The sequence below is a fragment of the Juglans regia genome, chromosome 2 (assembly GCF_001411555.2).
Source record: "Juglans regia cultivar Chandler chromosome 2, Walnut 2.0, whole genome shotgun sequence".
Lineage (NCBI taxonomy): Eukaryota > Viridiplantae > Streptophyta > Magnoliopsida > Fagales > Juglandaceae > Juglans > Juglans regia.
Genome location: NC_049902.1, coordinates 34,299,842 through 34,320,670, shown reverse-complemented (window position 1 = coordinate 34,320,670; position 20,829 = coordinate 34,299,842). Strand labels below are relative to the sequence as shown.

General features: G+C 37.8%; 1 protein-coding gene across 1 annotated transcript; it reads right to left on the bottom strand.

Annotated features, from left to right (window-relative positions):
- Positions 1 to 248: 248 nt before the first annotated feature.
- On the bottom strand, positions 249 to 20,341 carry LOC109013164. Its single transcript, XM_018995157.2, has 12 exons — positions 20,033 to 20,341; positions 19,305 to 19,369; positions 18,754 to 18,852; positions 18,357 to 18,489; positions 18,165 to 18,224; positions 16,797 to 16,856; positions 10,640 to 10,762; positions 9,608 to 9,679; positions 8,760 to 8,897; positions 3,130 to 3,285; positions 1,112 to 1,216; positions 249 to 582 (listed from the first exon to the last, which is right to left on the bottom strand). Exons 1-12 carry the CDS (start codon positions 20,255 to 20,257, stop codon positions 550 to 552), a joined length of 1,269 nt encoding a protein of 422 aa, XP_018850702.1. The 5' UTR covers positions 20,258 to 20,341; the 3' UTR covers positions 249 to 549.
- Between the last annotated feature and the right edge of the window lie 488 nt (positions 20,342 to 20,829).

Below are 20,829 nucleotides of genomic sequence, written 5' to 3'. Positions count from 1 at the left end.
TACTCCCTTTATACTTGGGACTATGCCTGTTGCTGTTATTAATAAAACTTTATTTTACCTATCAGAAAAACAAAACTTGATCATGCAGAAGTTCAATATTATTTTCTCTTGAGTTCACTATATGTAGAGGTTGGTGTGGCTGCAAATTAGACAATTCCTTGGAATATGTTCCGGCCTATTCGGAACATGATCAAGATTCCCATTGTATTCAGGGTTTTCAGAAAGGGGGCGGAGGAGAAAGAAAAACGTAACAAAAGAAGAAAAAAAAAGTTCATAAATCCATAATTCATACATGCAGCTACGAGTAAAAACAACTTATCGAAACATGAGTCACACCCCTCTATATATATAGGGGAAGAGAGAGAGAGAGACTCAAACAGAATTTCCAGCGACCTCAAATGGTGGAGATGCATGGAGTTATGAAGCACGTGTACAGGAAAACGTAACAATCTACCATGAGGAAGACTAGGGAAAACCAAAAAATATACCACCGGTAAAGAACATCAAACCAGTTATGGCCACCCAGATACAACAATGGTTTAAACTTCATCAAAAAAACCACCATCTCCGTTGACGGGTCCTCTGCAACAAACACACCAACATGAGTTTTAAAGATTACTGAATTGCTATAAATATAAAATGTTCATATTTGTAAGCATGTATTTAAAGCTGTTAACATGGGCAACATTAGAAGGGGGGAAATCATTTACACTACCTAATGAAAACTTGGACCATCAAGGCAGACATATCAAATGAAGTTAAAGATAATGAGACCGTTTCAAAAGGATGAATATTTTTTGGTTAAAAGATAACTCACAGATAATACAGAGCATCTCAATGCCGACGAGAACTATCATAATTAATCATGTATTATATACAACCATTATCAATATAATCTTGAAGCACCAAATGGAGCATTCAAGAAATGGCGTAAATTAAGAATTGTGAGTGGTCAATTTCGAAAGCAGAAAAGGATGTCATTTTCCAATTAAGGCATTCTGATTAGTTTTATTGTAATTATATTTTAACATATACAATTTCTAATCAGTTCTAGATAATACCCAAAAGAAGTAAAAAGAATAAATCAGTGAAAAGGAAACACAAGATAAACCTTCTGCTCCTGCTTTTGTGATTGTAAGACAATAGGTTTAGAGAGGACACCATTCTCGATGTTCTGAATATAGGGACGCACCTTCTCCTCTAACATCTCATTTAACTGAAAATCAAAAAAAGTACAAAATATCATTTGAAAGAATTGATGATTTATGGCTATTACAGCCATACAAGTTTTTTTCCCCTCCATCTCAATTTCTTCCTTTTACCTCTCAGCAACAATTTATGGTTTATTTATCATCAAACACTTCATTGGCTAAACTATGGGATTCACCCAATGAAAGATTCATCTATTTTTACGACCCAAGGAACTTCGTAGCACGAGGGCTGGAGGTAATCGGTCATTAGTTAAAACTTAGGAAAACGCCAACGTGGCATCCATGCCATTCAACGTGACACTAGAAACACCAAAACTTATCCCTCTACGTCACTACAATTCAAAGAAATGGTGAAAGATTATAATAAGAAAACAAATCAGCCTTGGGTGTTGGCTTGGGAATGTTGTACTAAATGCTCAAGGTACATTAGTGATTCAGGTTGAGGCGCGAGATTGTGCATCAAAGTTCAAGGCATATTTGTGATATTGGTGGAGCCGTGGCTGATTAAGTGAAAAAATTGTAGTAAGTGAGTATTTAAGTTAAGACTTTTGACCTGAAAATCACTACAAATACTCACTTACACATCACTTTTTACTAAAGGGACAGTCCGAAGTCATAAGAAAGAATAAAGGGGTAATATGGTCATTTTACACTCAAGATACCCATTACACCATCACACTACACTTAGGATAGTTTCAGCTGCTCTATTACTCGAATCCTAACTCTCTGCGTTGTGCTTACAAATTCTACACTAGAAGGAATCGGATGGAATTGGAGAGGATTCAGTTGAGGGTGCGGCAAAGGAAGGGGAATCAATTGGGGGTCGTGGTTTTTGGTACGGGAGAAAAAGAGGAAAAAGTTTAGGGTTTATTTTCTTTCTTGAGTTTTCTCTAGGAATGTTGTTCATTTTTATTTTGGTTGAACTGGGGAATCCTGAGATGAAGGGTGAGTAATTTATGAACCCTAAGTCAGGGGAAACTGTCAAGCAGTGTTTATTTTTTTAAGGGTTTCGATTCCCAGATTGTGGTGATTTGTTTTTCACTAAGCTTGTTTATCATTCCCAAATCAAGTCCAAGTTTCGGGTTCTTTTCACCCTTTTTTTAATCTTTCGTTGATTGAGAGCACGTTGGATACTTGAAAGGTGAAATCTTCATTTCTCTAAATGTGTTAACCGAAACTGGGATGATAGAAATTTATTGAAAATATCTTTTATTATTTCCCTTGCTATGCGTACATTATTTCCATTATCCAAATGTTTTACCCTAGACTGGATTAACATTTGCAGAAGACCGTGGATAATGAAATTCTTTAGATTATTCACTGTGAGAGGGTTCCCCGAGACTTAGGTTTATTTTTCCAGATAATCAAATTTCTTGTTTGTTCATTTAATCTGCTTGAGTCTGTTCGACACAAGTTTTATTTTAGTTTCTTTAGTGATTTGATTTAATAGAAGAGTAGCCCAATCTTACTTCACACCTATTGAATCTTTGGGCAACTGGGAAGAGAGCAACTCTATTAAAGAACTACCCCTTGGTTAACACAGTGACCAAGAGGGTGTTCTTAGATAGATACATCCTCCATTTCTTTTCTTTTTAGTCCTGGAGTATAAGCTGTCTTAATCCTTGTGAAATCAACCTTGGGACCTTCACTACACATCAACACAGCACCTCTTGCACTTGGGAAGTAATAAAATTGGAGAACCAGTGGCCACTATTATGTGCATAAGTCTTTGATATTTTGTACACAGTACAAGTGCACGAGCATGCGTGTGTGTGTACGAGAGAGAGAGAGAGAGAGGGAGAGCCATTGTAGAAAGAAAACAGGAAGGCCAAATCCTAAGAACCTATTACTCTCCTTAATAATTACAGTAACTTACTAATTAAAAAAACACATCTACTAAAACTCAGAACTTACTGACCTTTTCCTCACGCCATTTAGTTTCCCACTGCACATCCAAGATTTTATCAGCAATTTCTCTTTGGGCATTAAGAAGAACAGTCATCTCATATAATTTCTCAGGATCTTTGAGATCTTCCTCACTCCAAGAAGATGCATTCAGTGGAAGGTCCAGCTCCTGCCAATGTTCTACAGTTAGTTCAAAGCCATTCAAACTGCATTTCTCAGTTCTGATGCATATTAGGAAAATTCTTAGCCACACGCCCTTGAACCCTTCTCTTTTCTTCCCTTGTTTTACAGTTCATATTTAACAGGACCATGGAATGTTCAACACAGAGAGAATGAGAGAACAAAGATATTTTTAAAATCTTACAAAAACCAAAGTGGTCTCAGCAAGTCAAACCACAATTCAATGCATTGCATGCAGAAGGAGATAGGATAACTTGTCTACCAGAAACACATTACGAATTGCAAGCCTTGCGTGTGTATGTTGGTCAGACCACTGAACATTTTGCATGACATGAATAAGGGGTTAGATATATGAGGAAATATTATCTATAAGAGTTGTAGACTTGTAGTCTTTCCAATGATAGCCGTTGTGATACACTGAAATAACATTAGTGAAAGAAAAAATATTGGCTTTGTACAGAAGCCCCTTTACCGAAGCCAAGACCATGGTTGGCCGCCATCCTGCTGCTGATTAAACTAAAAGAGTTTTGTTAGGCTTTTGGGAAAATATGGGGGATTATTTTCTAGTCACCTAAAAAGACCAGTTATTCAGCCAAGTCTATCCCCTCCATCAGTTTAACAGATTTCTCTTTGACTGAATAATTCATCCTCTCCCATCTCATTCATTAAATAGTCAAAATAGATTACATCCAATTAGCCATTCGAAAACTGACTTCCTATCCTATAGGGATTCAAATATTGGATAAGATTTGTTTCCCATACTTATCTACATAATCTAAATATTCAAATTACAAATCATATAAATCCTATACAGCTGTCCAAATATATCTATACCAGAAAATACATAGATAACATAGGAATTAATTCAAATAAATATAATCCACTAATATCCCCCCTCAAATTGATGCCGGTGTATCTACTAGCATCAATTTGCTAACTAGGAATTGATGCCGCTGTCTTGTCATCGCTTTCGTGAATATATCAGCTACTTGAAGATCCGTAGAGATATGAGGAAGAATAATCGACATAGCCTCATAGGCTTGACGAATATAGTGACAATCGACTTCAATATGTTTGGTACGCTCATGAAATACTGGATTGGCAGCAATTTGAATGGCACTAGTGTTGTCACCATGAAGAGGAGTTGGCCGATCTTGTGAAAAACCAATCTCTTGAAGAATGCCCCGCAACCACATCACCTCAGAGCATGCTGCTGACATAGCTCTATATTCAGCTTCAGTAGAGGATTTAGAAACACACTCTTGCTTTTTGCATTTCCAGGAGATGAGTGAATCTTCAAGAAAAATACACCACCCAGTTGTAGAACGCCTAGAATCTGGGCAACCAGCCCAATCGGCATCACTATAAGCCATAAGTTGTAGAGAAGTGCCAGCAGGAAAAAATAACCCACGATTAGGGGTCCCAATCAAGTATCTAATAATACGACGAACAGCCACTAAATGCAAGTGCCTAGGAGTGTCCATAAATTTACTGACAATATGGACCGCATATGAGATATCCGGACGTGTGATAGTGAGATAGATTAGACTTCCAACAAGCTTTCTATATAATGTAGGATCAGAAAGTAAATCACCCTCATCCTTCCGATACTTCACATTGACTTCCATAGGAGTATCAACTGAAGTAGTCTCCCCCAACCCAGCCAACTGAACAAGGTCCTGGGTGTATTTATGTTGATTAATAAATAACCCATGTGGCTGATTGTGAACTTCCAGCCCCAAGAAATAAGTCAATAGTCCCAAATCTTTCATATGAAAGACCCTATGAAGATGCATCTGAACCTTTTGAATAAATTCAATATCGGATCCAGTAATAATGATATCATCCACATAGACCAACAGAAAAACAAAGCCAAAATCACTCTTATGAAGGAACAAAGAAGCATCATACGCACTCTGAGTGAATTGAAACTCAAGTAAGGTATTGCGAAACTTCTCAAACCAAGCTCTGGGAGCTTGTTTTAGACCATACAATGACCTTTTCAGCTTACAAACATCATTAGCTGAGGAAAGGGGCATACCAAAAGGAAGTTTCATGTAAATTGTCTCTTTTAAATCACCATGAAGAAAAGCATTCTTCACATCCATCTGATGCAATTTCCAAGACTGAGAAGCGGAAATAGCAAGAAGGAGACGAACAGTCGTCATCTTAGCAACAGGAGCAAACGTCTCGTCATAATCAATCCCATATTCTTGTCTATTTCCCAAAGCTACCAAACGAGCTTTATATCTCTCAAGGGACCCATCTGATCTAAGCTTCACAGAATACACCCACTTACTACCAATAGGTGTCACAGAAGAAGGGCAAGACACAATATCCCAAGTGTCATTGACCGCTAGTGCATCCATTTCTACTTGCATGGCATCCCTCCAACACTCATGTTCCATAGCCTGCTTATAAGAGGAGGGAATAGCAATAGAAGAAAGTGTAGCTGACATAGAAGAATGAGATGAAAAACCATACCGATCCGGGGGTTTGGAGACTCTAGAAGTATGCCGGCGTGGTGGTGGATCATAAGATGTGTCAAGTGATTGATCAGGAGGCACGGGCGGATGCTCAGGAGGGGCAGAAAGAGCGGTCAGATCTTCTGGATGAGATGGTTTGCGCCTGGTGTAAACACAACCAGGTTTAAACCGAGCAGAAGCTAGTGTAGAAGTTGTATCTTTATCTGAGAAATTTGGCAACACACAGAAACTAGGAGGAATAGGGTCTATATGAGTATGAAAAAATTGTTGTTTGTCAAAGAACACCACATTGCGAGAAACTCTAATGCATTTAGCCTGAGGATCATAACAAACAAAACCCTTCTGAAAAGAATTATACCCTAAAAAAGCACATTTGACTGATTGAGCAGAAAGTTTGTGTCTTTCGTGAGATGGAAGATGCACAAAACAAACACAACCAAATGAGTGCAACTGAGAATAGTCTGGAGAGTGCCCAAATAGCAAAGAATAAGGAGAAACATTGTCTAATACTGGAGTAGGTAATCTATTAATTAAATATACAGCAGTAGACAAAGTTTCACACCAAAAACGAGAGGGCACACCCGAATCAATTAGGAGAGCCCGGACCATATCAAGAAGATGACGATTCTTTCTTTCAGCTACTCCATTTTGTTGTGGAGTATATGGACAAGAACGTTGAGAACCAACATTACAAGAAAACGAAGATAAAGACTTTGACTCAACAGATTTGGAATCTAAACATAAAGGAAACAGCCGACCCTCTTTAGGACCCCTCGCGATCATCTTCCCGGTCACCTGATCCTGTACAAGACAACCAGAAGAAGTGAATGACACTCTACAATTTCTGTCAACTAATTGTCCAATAGAAATCAGATTGGTATTTAATGAAGGAGACACCAAAACATTATTTAAGGAAGGAGAAATGTCACCTACGGCAGTGATAGGTAGGGAACTACCATCTGCCGTGTGAATTTGAAGAGGACCAGCATACCGTGAGACATTAACAAGAGAGTTAGAGGTACTTGTCATATGATTGGTGGCACCGGAATCAAAATACCAAGGTTTAGAGGCATATTTGGTTTTACCTGAAATACCAAAAGCTGAAAGAGCTGAGATTATCATTTGTTGGACCATTTCTGGTGTAATAGGAATGGAATTTTGAGAAGTGGAAGCTGGAACATGAGAGGAAGGGACCAAGGTAGAACTGGCAGCACTAGTAGCCTCAGCAGCAGCTGAATAGGCAGTTGCTTGGCGACGTGGAGGACGTATTGGGCAATCCTTGATAATATGTCCTTGCTTCTTGCAATAGTTGCAAGTTTTCTTAGAACAATTTGCAGCAAGATGCCCATAACCTTTGCAACTATAGCATTGAGTAGTGCTGAAATCCCTCCCTTTGATTTTTCCTTGAGCTGCATATGCCACAGGAGCTGAAGTAGTTTGTTCCATGGCTGTTTGAGTCATCAATCTTTGCTCCTCTCGAAATATCTCTCCCAAACACATATCAAGTGGAGGCACCGGATCTCGGTTCATCAGATTAGCACGAATAAATTCAAATTCCGGCCTTAGTTTCATAAGAAACTGTGCCCGCATACTTGCTTCATGAACAGCTTGAATATCGGCCAAACTTGTTGCTGGAATTGAAGTGTATACAATATCTGTATACTCAGCCCACAAGTTGCAAAAACCAGAATAAAACTCCTCCACAGAGAGAGCTCCTTGAGAGAAATTCGACATCTCTAGTTCAAGGTGAAATCTCCTTGCTGCATTATTCTGAGTGTACAGCCGCTTGAGATGATTCCACATATCACGAGCATTCTTGAATGAGCGTAAATTCAAGATAATGTGAGGATCAACAGATCCTAGAATCCAAGACATGACTCGGGCATCCTTGCTTTCCCAAGAAGCCCGCTGAACTTTGTCTTCTGGTGCCACACTACTCCCATCAATATGACCCCAAAGTTCCTTTCCTTTCACCAAAATTTGAAACTGAAAAGACCATGCAGCATAATTTTTACCATTGAATCGAACCAGAAGGGAATCTCTAATTTCAGAAGACATGATAGACAAGAAACCCTAGATGTAACAATCCTCACCAAGGACCAAACTGCTGCAGAAAACGTCGATAGTCTGAGAAGTGAGCACCCTCACACAGTACAACGTATCGCAGCCCAGAAAACAGTCACAGAAGGTGCCGATGACCTCAGAAATCCACAATACACTCTGAAACAGAGTGCCGATAATCACCAAAACAGAGAAATTTTTTTTTTTTTCGAAACAGAAGCCAAAGATCGACGCAGACAGCGCCGATAATGCACAAGGAACACTACGAGGTTGTTGAAAGTCACAAGAAACCCCAACCTTCAACTCAGACAATGCCGATAGTCACGCGGGAGGTCAAGAACAAACAAGGAAGGCACCGAGAAGCACACGGAAGACCAAACACGAACTCAGCCAGCGCCGAGAATGGATAACCCACAAAGAAATCCCCCGAGAAAGGAAAAAAATTCGTAGAAAAAAAAAAATTATGAACCTGCTCTTGATACCATAACAGATTTCTCTTTGACTGAATAATTCATCCTCTCCCATCTCATTCATTAAATAGTCAAAATAGATTACATCCAATTAGCCATTCGAAAACTGACTTCCTATCCTATAGGGATTCAAATATTGGATAAGATTTGTTTCCCATACTTATCTACATAATCTAAATATTCAAATTACAAATCATATAAATCCTATACAGCTGTCCAAATATATCTATACCAGAAAATACATAGATAACATAGGAATTAATTCAAATAAATATAATCCACTAATAAGTTAACCCAATAATTGCATTGGTCAAGACATCCTCCTACCATGCATTCAAAAATATTTTTCAATTTTTAGAATTGAAATTCAAAATAGGATTGAAATAGAGACAAATATTGACAAATAAGAGTTAGCTAAATATAGAATGAAGAAAGAAAATACGCACACCCCAATTTGCTGGCCTTGGTGGAGGATCAATTTTCATGACCTCTGCCTCCAATGCCTTCTTGGCCTTGTAGTAGGGGATATTTTTCACAATAACAGGATCATCCCTAGCACGTACAGGATCGATAGAGATCAAGGCCTGTAAATCATAAACAATATAAATTTTTTTGAGTAAGTAATGCAATTTTATAAATAGTGCAAAGGATGAAACCTTAGTACACAAGGAGTATACAATGATAGGCCTAAGTAGCACGAAAAGGAAAGAGAGCAAATGGCTTTGAAAGCAAAAATAATAGCAAGTTGGAAGCTGGTGTGAGCAGCCATCCATCATAGAGATTTTCTTGATTTAAAGTTTTTTAATCATATTAAATGAAGAAGTTGTTTAAAAAGTTTAACTTATAAAAAAAAAGTGGTTTAAAAAGTTTAATGAGAAACAGAATGATTTCTTATAGACGCCAGCACATATCTAGGCATGGATAGAGTATAATGGAAGGATGAAAATACGATACTGACTCTTTTAGGGCCTGCAACTGATGGATAGGAATTTCAACTACATGATTTTCAAATTCAACTATCAATCAGCAGATCACAAGGCTACCATAAACATTTATGCAGATATGCATACATAACATTGATCAATAATATAAATTTATAAGTAAATAGTTCTAAATTCACGTTCGCAGATCTACTCAGTTATATTTAGCGAGAAGTTGGGAGAGTAGGGTGTGGATTTAGAGTAGGAAAGTTACAAAATAGAATTAAAATTAAGTGGGGAATATTAGCAGTTTGCATATGCCATCATTTTTAGAATAATGTATCCTTAAGTCATTTTAGAATAAAATATCTTACTTCCTGTAACTGCTCCCACCCTGGTTTTCGCTTTGCTACCTCATCTTGAAGATGATCATACCGCATGGATTCCTGAAGCCATATAGGAAAAATTAAATGATTACTGGAAGGCACTTGAGTATTCATCTTTAGCAGATCAGTCATTGTAATAAAGATGCCAATGTAAAAATGTGACACTAAAACGAGATATCAAGTAATAGAACGTCACAATTTTTTACTTTAGGTAAAGCTCGCCGTCATTATAGAGTTTGTTAGTATCAACTTCTATGAAATAGGAAAATATAGTGTTTCTTCAACATGACAAGATGGCCCTTACAAAATGAAACTGCATATAAAGCACCTTCAATGATTGAAAAACTGAAGAATTGGTCAAAACGCCAATTTAAATTGACTGTAAGATCCGATAAGAGAATGCCAGAAATATTCCAGACCAATCAGGCCCTCGAGAAAAACTGGTGGGAGAGACAAAGAAAGCACAAAAGGATTTTATTGACAAACTTTTAATATGGCTCTGATCTATAAACTTTTAATATGGCTCTGATAAAGGACTTAGGTTCCCGCTATCTCAAACCCATCTATTGTTTCAGGATGCTTCTACATTATCAGTTTTAATTTTAGGACTTGAACAAGCAGAACCAAACCAATTCTCAAAAACCAAACAAGAATGAGAAGCTATAATGTGTTTGTTTATGAATCAACTTTATTAAGCAAATATCATAACCTCCGAAATAAATTATATCTTTATGGTAAAAAAAGGCTATAAAAGATGTATACCAACTTCATCTTTTTGGGATAAAGTTCCTCAACCTATTAACAGACTTAGAATCTACCAATTTCAGCTAAAATTTGAGAAGTGGAGATTTATAGGGCACATGCATCCACTAGTGATGGTTTTCCATTTTTCAATCAATCAATAAAAGAAAATGCACAGTTCGGTGGGCAAGCAATAATATGTTTGTGATACAATAGTAGTAGATAATTGAGATTTTACACCTAACTACAGACAGAAGAAGAAGCGAGATGCACTCAAACCTGGTATTGCCACCAAATTTTCTGCTTGATCTCGTCATCATAGTTGAAGCCACCCACAATCTGAGGCAAGGTAATCAACCAAAATGCAGCAATGCTGGGATCTTTCATGCTGTGAACTATATGCTGAAACAGTAAACAAAATAACGAATCAAATATTAGATATAAACAGTATGCTACAGGCCTTCCATGTAGGCTACATGACCGTGCATATTTATTGAGAGCAAAAGCACCAATTCCATCATCCTTTGTCTTGAGACATTTCCTTCTGTGATTGAAGCATACATTATAAGCCCTTCAGAATTTCAACAAACTATTCACATGTTATAATGATTCATAAAAACAAGTCAGAACTCATTAGGGTGCCTGTTGGTCAAACGGTGGGCTTGGGATGAGTTGTAGACTCAAACACCCTGGTTTATATTATGTATTAGGAGTTTCCTCGGATTACCTAATATATGATTTTGGTGGGCTAGATCATGTATGGTTTACTCCCCAGGAATGGGTCCAATTTCCAAAGGACCCTGTCTTGGTGAGCTTCCATGTCATCAAAAAATCAAGTCAGAAACCATAGCCAGCTAACAATGGGCCCTGACTTTTTTTTTTTTTTTTATAAGTAAACGATTATATTGATATGAATAGGCATAGCCCAAGTACACAAGATGGTATACAAAAGGTCACACCTAGTTAGAGAGAAGTAATAGAAACAAGAAAATCATGAAAATCGAGAGAAGCCATGACAATCTATAGCTGTGGCCCAAAGAAAAAGCGTGCTAACAAAAAATAATCTAAGTTCTTCTAGTGAGCACTCCTTGTCTTCAAATGTCCGGTCATTTCGCTCCTTTCATAGGCACCACATGATACAAATTGGGACCTTTTCCACACCGCTGAGATTTGTGGGAAACCTCGTAGATTTATCTAGCAGGCCATGAGCTCTGTCACTGTGGCAGGCATAACCCAAGCTAACTCTAGTCTATTAAACACTTCATTCCATAACATTCCAGCCACCTCACAATGCAACAGTAAATGATCCACATTTTCACCATTTTTCCTACACATACAACACCAATCTACTATGATCACCTTACGTCTCCATAGATTATCTGTCGTCAAGATCTTACCTAATGTTGTTTTCCATACAAAAAATGCCGCTTTGGGAGACACCTTGTTTCTCCATATCTTTCTCCAAGGGAATTGCATATTCTGTGATTGTGTAAGTGACTTCTAGAAAGAATGGATCGAGAATTTACCTTTACCTGTGGGTATCCACCTCATCTTATCTGCTCCTTGGGTTCTCTGCCTCATGGTGTATAGAAGAGCATAGAACTCCTCAAAGCTACCAACTTCCCAATCTTGAGCGGCTCTAGTGAAATTCACGTTCCATTGGACTAGTTCCCCAAATGACTCCATGCAATTCGCCACCGAGGCATCTTTCTCACCTGCAGTCCTAAAAACTTATGGGAATAAATCATTTAGGGCTTGATCTCCACACCATAGGTCAGTCCAAAATTTTATTCTAGATCCATCGCGCAACACCAATCTAGTATGCCAATTAAAGATCCCCCACCCTCTTTGAATGTGTTTTCAAATTCCCACTCCATAAACCCCATGGACATCCCTAGTGCACCCCCCCCAACATTCTTCCATATTTGCAATCAATCACCAACTTCCATAAGACTTCTGATTCCATATTATATCTCCACAACCATTTTCCAAAGAATGATCGATTGAAAATTCTCAAACTTCTAATATCTAGGGGTGAGCTCGGCCAGTCCGGACCGGAGAAACCGACCGGACCGGCCCCTTTTGGACCAAATTGGACCGAACCAAATTGGTCCGGTCCGATCCAGTCCGGTCAAAATTATATAGGACCGAATGAATTCGGTCCGGTCCTCAGTCCAAGGGTTTTTCACCCCAGATCGGACCGAATGAAAATTAAAAAAATATAGATATATTTTATTATTTATATAAATAATTGTATATAATTAATTATTAATATATCACAATATTACATAAGTATTATATTCTTTAATGTATAACTATAATATATAGTACTAGTATATATTAATATATTAACATATTATAAGAGTTATAGTATAAATTATAGTATATGTATAAATGTATAATAGTATTAGTATAGTTAACCTAACATGTTAGAATTAAATCACTATAACTACAAAGAGTATTATTTAATATAGTATTAGTAGTGTATTACGAATTTATCACTAACATATAGTATATTAGTAATGCTACTAGTATAGTTATTAGTTATAGTATTGGTACTAAGTCTATAACTATATATATTTAGATCAATGTATTATTATATTCTTTAATGTATAACTATAATATATAATACTAGTATATATTAATAATTGTACAATTTATTATGTAATTTTTATTTAATAAGTCACTTAATTTTAATTTAGTATTTTAAATAATTTTTTTTATTAATCGATTTAAAAAAAAAAAAAAGATGAAGAAGAAGGTTGGACCAAATGGATCGGATCGGACCAGACCGGTCCTTAGGCTGTTTGGTCAAGTCCAGGGTGGGAAAACCCTGGACTGAATAGTTCCGGTCCGATCCACAAAACCTCCCGGAACCGGACCGAACTCACCCCCTACTAATATCCAACCCACCCGAAGAGTTTAGAGAACATACCTTCTCCCACTTGACTAGATGATACTTGAATTCTTCTCATATCCCACTCCAACGAAAATTATGATACAGCTTCTCAATACGTTTCGCCACACTTGCTAGAATTGGGAATATAGATAAAAAATACGTTGGTAGATTAGAAAGAGTACTTTTGATAAGGGTGATCCTACCACCTTTCGAGAGATGATTTCTTCCAACCTCTCAATATACGTTCAATCTTCTCCACCATTGTATCCCAAATCGATATAGACCTTGCAGCTACCCCCAAAGGAAGACCAAGGTAATTCATGGGAAGAGAGGAAACCTTACATTCAAGGATACTAGCCAACTGCCACATGTTAGGAACATTACCCACTAGCACCGATTCTGATTTAACCCGAATGCCACTTCAAAGCAAAGTAATAATGCCCTCAGTGTTTGAATTTGGTTTTGTTCTGCCTCACAAAAAATCAGTGTATCATCTGCAAACAAAAAGTGAGATAGGTTAATGGTGCCCCTATTAGGATTATCCACCGAGAATCCCTCGATAAAGCCACTGTTCACCAAGGCTAAAATCATTTTACTAAGTGCCTCCATGACAAGAACAAATAGGAGTAGAGACAAAGGATCTCCTTGTCTTAGACCTCGAGAGCTGTTAAAGAAACCATGTGGGCAGCCATTCACCAATATGGAAAACCTCACCGTTGAAATACACCATCTAATCCATGAGCATCATTTCTCTCCAAAACCGCACCTCCCAAGCACATAGAGTAAGAACTCCCAGTTCACATGATCATACGCCTTCTCCATATCTAACTTGCATAGGATTCCCAGCTGGCCAAATTTTAGCCTACAGTCTAGGCATTCATTAGCAATGAGGACTAAATCTAGAATTTGCCTATCTTGAACAAAAGTATTTTGGGGTTTTGTAATGATCCTCCCCAAAACCTCTCCTAAGCGATTAAAAAACACCTTAGAAATAATCTTACATATCTTATTCACAAGGATAATGGGCCGATAATCCTTCACCTCCGAGGACCCAATCTTTTTAGGAATGAGTGCAATAAATGTGGGGTTAAGGTTTTTCTCAAATTTCCGGACTAGAAAGAATTCTTGGAACACTTTCATTAAATCCGCCCTCACCACATCCCAACAAGTTTGAAAAAATCCCATGGAAAAGCAATTGGGGCCAGGTGCTTTATCTTTGACCATTCTCCTTACCATGTTGTGGACCTCTAGTTTCTCAAAGGGCCACTCCAACCACGAAACCTATTGTCGATCAATGGACTCAAAGGCTAGTCCATCGAGTTTTGGCCGCCATCCCACCTGTTCAGAAAGTAAGTGTTCAAAAAATCCCAAAATATGATCCCTAATTATAGGAGCCTCCATACAGTCCACTCTGTCTATTTTTAGCTTCTCAATGGTGTTAGTTCTTCTATGGGAGTTGGTCACTCTGTGAAAGAACTTTGTGTCGCGGTCACATTCTTTCAACCATAAAGCTCTTGATTTTTTAGGCCAAGAGATCTCCTCCAGTAACACAACCCTTTCAAATTCTGCCTTTAGCTCAGCCTTCTAAGATGCTTCCTCCATAGAAAGAGCCCTCCTCCTCTCCTGAGTCCTCTCTACCTCCTAAAGCTCCTCTAGCATGGGCTTTTTACGGTCTCCTACATCACCAAACGATTGAGTGTTCCATAACTTTAAATCATTTTTTAGAGCTTTTAATTTACCTGCAAAAATGAAGCTAGGAGTGTCATCAATCTAATAAGAATCCCACCATTTCTCACTCTGGTGATACTAAAAATCTGTCCAATCTAGACCACGTATAGGCACCACCCATGAGAGGAATATCCATCAATCCCAAGTCAAAAATACACTCCGAAAATTCTGTCATTGCTGGTCATGAGCTGCTGTCACCACATCATTCACTAGGAAACCTTATAACATTAAAGTCATCACTATGCACCATGGTAAGTTCCACCAACTATGAATTCCAGCAAGTTCTTCCCATAACACTCTTCTACTGTTGTCTATATTCGGTCCATAAATACCAGCAAAAGCTCATAAATAATTATCATAAACATTCCTAAAGGATCATGCCACAGTATACTCACCAATAAATTCCTCCAATTTTTCCATGACCCTTCTATCCCACATCACCCAAATGCCTCCTGGCCCCGTCAGAAGCAAGATAAACCCAATATACATAAGTACAACTCCATAAACTCCTAACCACTCTCCTGGGGATAAATTTCAGCTTGTTTTCCTATAAGCACGCTATGTCCGCCTTCCACTCACGAAGCATGTTTTTCACCCGAAGGCGTTTATTTCCCTCATTGAGCCCACAGACATTCCAAGATACAATCTTGGGCTTCATAAAAATGGAGCTGATCCGCACCCATTAGCTCTTTCTCTACTTGAACTTGAACTGGCCTCATAGTTCAAAGACCATGTTAGCCTCTTTAGCTCCCGTTGTTTTTTAGAATCTAGCTTCTTCAGCTGACCATGTCCAACTTCAATGGTTGTTAGTAAAGCCATGAATTGTTCCTCAAAACCCTCGCACTAGATTCCAACACAGTGTTGGATCTCCTTTACTTTATGCAGCACCCACTCAGAGACACTAGTCTGATCTGGCAGCAGGTATTTTAGAGGTATTAGATCCCCCCCCATGTCCATCTCATCTATAAACGGCCACCGTGACTTCATCAGCACATCAAGATCTTCCACAGGACAAACAAATATTTCATCCCCCTCAAAGCGATCATTTGCAACAACTAACATCCGAGAACACCCCAAATCTCCCCAAAAATCACCTCCCCCCCAAAATCACATTTTGTCTCTAAAAATGGAACTCGGGCTACTTCCAAAGGTTGTAAAGCAGTCGTCGGCACTGTTGCTAGTGGAATCTCAAGAGGAGGCTCAACCCCTCTGTCCATTGGCATTGTCTGTCCAAGGTTAGCCTGAGAATCTACCCACAGCTCTGCTACAGAGACATTATCTCCAGCTACGATATCTCCAGCGACTTCAGTGTCTTCCAACAACCTTATAGCCGTCATCTCCACCTGCTGGCACACCATCGGCAACTTCTCGGTTGGGATCGAGGGCTTCTCCTACTTGAATTTTACCAGCATACATCAAACCAGATCACATAAATCTCTCTTTTTTATTCATTTCACCACGATGTTGAAAGCAAAAAATAGACAAGTAGAAGTTTGTATTTTAATAAAATCTTACAAGCTATGGGAGTGTGACATGGATCACTAGAAACAGAATTTCTGCTAGTATAGGCCGGACAGGGCAAATGCAAGAAATGTGAGGCTAGTGAGGTAATATGCAGCTTTAAAAAGATTGGGTCCACCATTTTTACACGAGAGGGCAGGAGATTCAACATCACTTATGCGATCATGATATTGTACTTTAGACCAATGATGCATAGCACTCTATGATGAGAGACAATGAATTCTAAATTGATTTGCACTAATACCAATTATGTAACCACGATATTATATGGAAGAGAAAGATACTAGCCTCATAGGGATAGTCCATCTTTTTCAAGACGTTATAAGCCTTCCATGGAGGCTCCATGATCTGCAAGAAAAGAGAAGTCAATATAAGAACGGAAGCATTTTCAAATTGGACAGCAAAATAAAAGCACAAAGCCCAACAGAAATTAAAAGATCTAATTGTCTAGAGCTTAGCAATCCTTCTAAATGTGCTCTCTAACCATCTAGTATTTTGGCCATCCATATGGAATAAGTATATAATTAGAGTATTCAAGTAGGAAGAAAACAAAACTCAATTTGAAGTTTTAGACTTAGGAAACAAGCAGCCTATTACCACAGGGCTAAGGAAGGTTGCAGAGATTAGCCCTGTAAAGGGGCTTTCCTAGGCCTATTCAACATTGCTGGGCAAAGATAGCATGGGTAGCAGAGAATTTACAACTTTCAAAATGCTCTCCTTAACGGAAATGGGAGTTTATCTGTGCAGCACAAGACTAGGAGATGGATTCTTTCACCTTTTTTTATTCTCAACAATCTTCTTTTAGAGTGGTGAATATAGGTGTTTGAAGTTAAATCGTTGTGTAATGCGTGAGCCCCCACAACAACATTACTTTTCCCCTTTGAGAGTGGATTTCTTTGTTTGGATGGTTGGACCAGAGAATATCCTCACTTTGAATAATTCCAAGAAGTGACATATTATGGTTGTAGAATGGTGTTATATGTGCGTGAGGAATGAAGAACCCATAAATCATGTTTTACTCCCTTGTGAGGTGACTAGCACTTTTTTTTTTTTTTATAAGTAAACAAATTATATTGATCAAAGAATAGGCAAAGCCATGTACAGAGTTCTAAAAGAGAATACAAAAAGCAGCCCCTAGGCTAGGTATGCGCATTATAGAGAAAGTGACTAGCACATTATGACAAGCTGTTTTCAGTCTTTTTTGGCTAATATGGGCAATACCTAGTACGGTGGTAGATCTATTAGCATGTTCAGAGAGGGAAGTTTCATAGTCATCACACTGAGACCTTGTAGAAACTTATTTCAATTTGTCTAATGTGGTACCTATGGAGGGAAGAAATTACAGCAATTTGAAGATAGTAGAAGGACTGCAGAAGATCTCAAGGCTTTCTTTCTCAATTCACTTTGCCATTACATGGCAGCCCATCTATAGCTTTAGCTTTCAGGATGTTCTTGATCTTTTTTCTTTCTCTACTTATGTGTATATGATGTATACTCCATCTATACTTTGATTATAACTTTATTTCTTTTTTCTTGATTACTAATAAACTTATCTTATTTATCAGGAAAAAGTAGCAATTCACGTGCTTACTAGTATTACATAATTATTGATATGTTCAAAACAAAATCTAAGCTGCATTACAGAAGACAACTCACATCATCCCCAGAGATTCTGACTTGTAATTTGTGTTTGCATTCGGGACATCCCATTACACCCTGCAATATTGAATATATATGTATATATTACATACGACCAGAACATAAGATTAATATATAGGAAATTATTGAGCAGCGTAAGCCCAAAGGCAGGTTAATCAATTGGAAACTACAGGCTTAACTATCACTTACCGTTCCATCACAGGTAGGACAGTCTTTAGATGGCAAAGGCACATGAAGATCCATGGTGGAAGGAAGGTGCACCAACTCAGCCCGATTGTCAACAATGGCATCTGCAACACATTCAGCCGTTGCCTTCTCTCCACTGCAGAAGGATCCATGGGAGTGAACACAAGAAGAAAATAACATTATATTTCAGTTGGACACTGATCAAAGCTTCACATCATGGACACAACCAAGGACAATAATGGGACGTTCAAAGGCGAAAAAAGTAAAATTTAAGAAACTTTCAGGCTAATCCAGCTTTGTAAGGCAAGCTGAATAAGCTTTTGAATTTTTCCTTGAAGGGACAGAGTATTGTAGCTTATATAGTTAGAATTTTATAATCTTGGAACAAACTTGATTGGACCTTTTCAAGGCATAATTTTTCACTTGGTAGTGCACCCTCCCTGATCCCCTGCACATGGTACACCGCAATGCCTGCCACCCATTGCAGGTTTGACAGTTCCTGCACTTCAATACCACTTTTCAGTAAGAAAGCATCAAACATTAATTCTACAGCTTACCCAGAGTATCTGTTTTTTGTATCACTACTATATACATTTCAAAAGGTAAATTAATCTGATTCTTTCGAATGTTTATATCAAATCCTACAAAGTTTTACTCCAAGGAAAGTAAAGATGTTAACTTGTCAAATCTCCTCCCACCCACCCCAAAAAAAAAAAAGGGATAAAAGTGATTAGCAACACTTATCTTCTTAGAACCCCCATTTTTTTTAACTCCAATGAGACCTCTTACAACCAACTTTTAAGAGCCATGGGAAGTATCAACCCATGTTAATTGTATATATGCTAATACACGTGTACTTAATTAAAACAGCACTAATTTATAGGGTTTGAATAGAAAACAGATAGAGATGGACAAGGGCTATAGTGAATATCTAAGGAACGATGCAGGTACCTCTGACATATTACTTTCTTTCCCAACTCCAACGCAATGTCATAAGTCCCTAGAGTAGCGACAGCCTGCAATCAACCACGATGCATCTAATGATTGAACCATTAGAATATCATGCAAGTCCCACTTGACCAAATTACAAGCATAACTCAAATGATACGTGTAATCATATAATATTACAATGCCTTCATTTGTCTCCAACGCGCAAGATTCATAAAATCCATTGTCAAATAAGCAAACACCGGATTACGGGTCTAAACAAATGGCAGTATCACCCAAAACAGTCATTGAGAATTTGCATACCAACATAAATTCGATTAAAATAAACCACGATAATTTTAAGCACTCACGAAGACTGAAGCAAACCTATTTGCTCAAATGAGAGATAGTCACCCAAAGCACTAAATTCCCAGAATTTTTCATACCAGCATATGCATGCACATTTTATTAAATTTTGTGAAAAATTAGCAGGTCAATGATACCCAATGACAAGAATTGACCAAAAAAAATCTAAATTCTCAAAATCCTTACATACCAAGTTACCAACATATAAACGCTCGTTTATTGAGATATGATAAATTCAAGAAACTCCCCAAAAAAATAAAATAAAATTGAAGCAACCCATTTACCAAAATGACAAACACCGGCCAGAACAACGGCCGAATTCATAAAGTTTTGTATTCCAACACCATGCACTGGTCATCATGGCTATCAATATTACAAGAACTCACAAAGATGGAAGCGTATGAGAGCTTGGAGATGAGCTCGGGGACGCCGAAGCCGCGGGGAGCAGAGCCGACAATGTCAAAAGCGAGTGTGAAGGGAGAGAGCACAAGCTTTATGGGGAACTCGAAAATGTCAGTGATTTGGTGACCATAACGAGCTCTGAAGAGCTTGTATTGAACATCCGCAAACTTCTTCAAGCTCTTCACCAGACGGTCTGTGCCTCTCGACATGGTAGAGAGAGAGAGTGATAGATATGGGAACACTCGAGAGTCGGAGGATAGAGTCTTTTAGTTTGGAACCTGGGGTGATGTACATGATGCAGAGCAGGGGCTGCTTTATCCTAGATAAGATTTTCAGTAGTACAGTTTCGTGGTATCTATGTCCATGACCAAACACGCTGCTAAAATGTGCCTACTTCAAAAAAATTAAAAAAAAAAAACAAAATAACAACAACAAGTCAACAACAACTTATCTTATTTGGCAATTTCGTGAACATTATGGATAGAAAAAATCAATTAGCATTTAGATTTTTGTTTTCATATCTCATCTCATCTCATCTAATCATTATAACTTTCTTAATTTTTTATATAAAATAAAATAAATAATTCAATATTTTTAAATCTCAAAATAAAAATAATATTAAAAAAATATATTTTAATAATATTTTATTTAACTTTTATTTCAGCTAATCTCATCTCATATAAAAACAAACGAGGCTCAATCACATATTTGTAATTTTGATACATTTTAAATAATTATAGATTTAATAAAATACATATAATTAATTAAAACAACATATCAA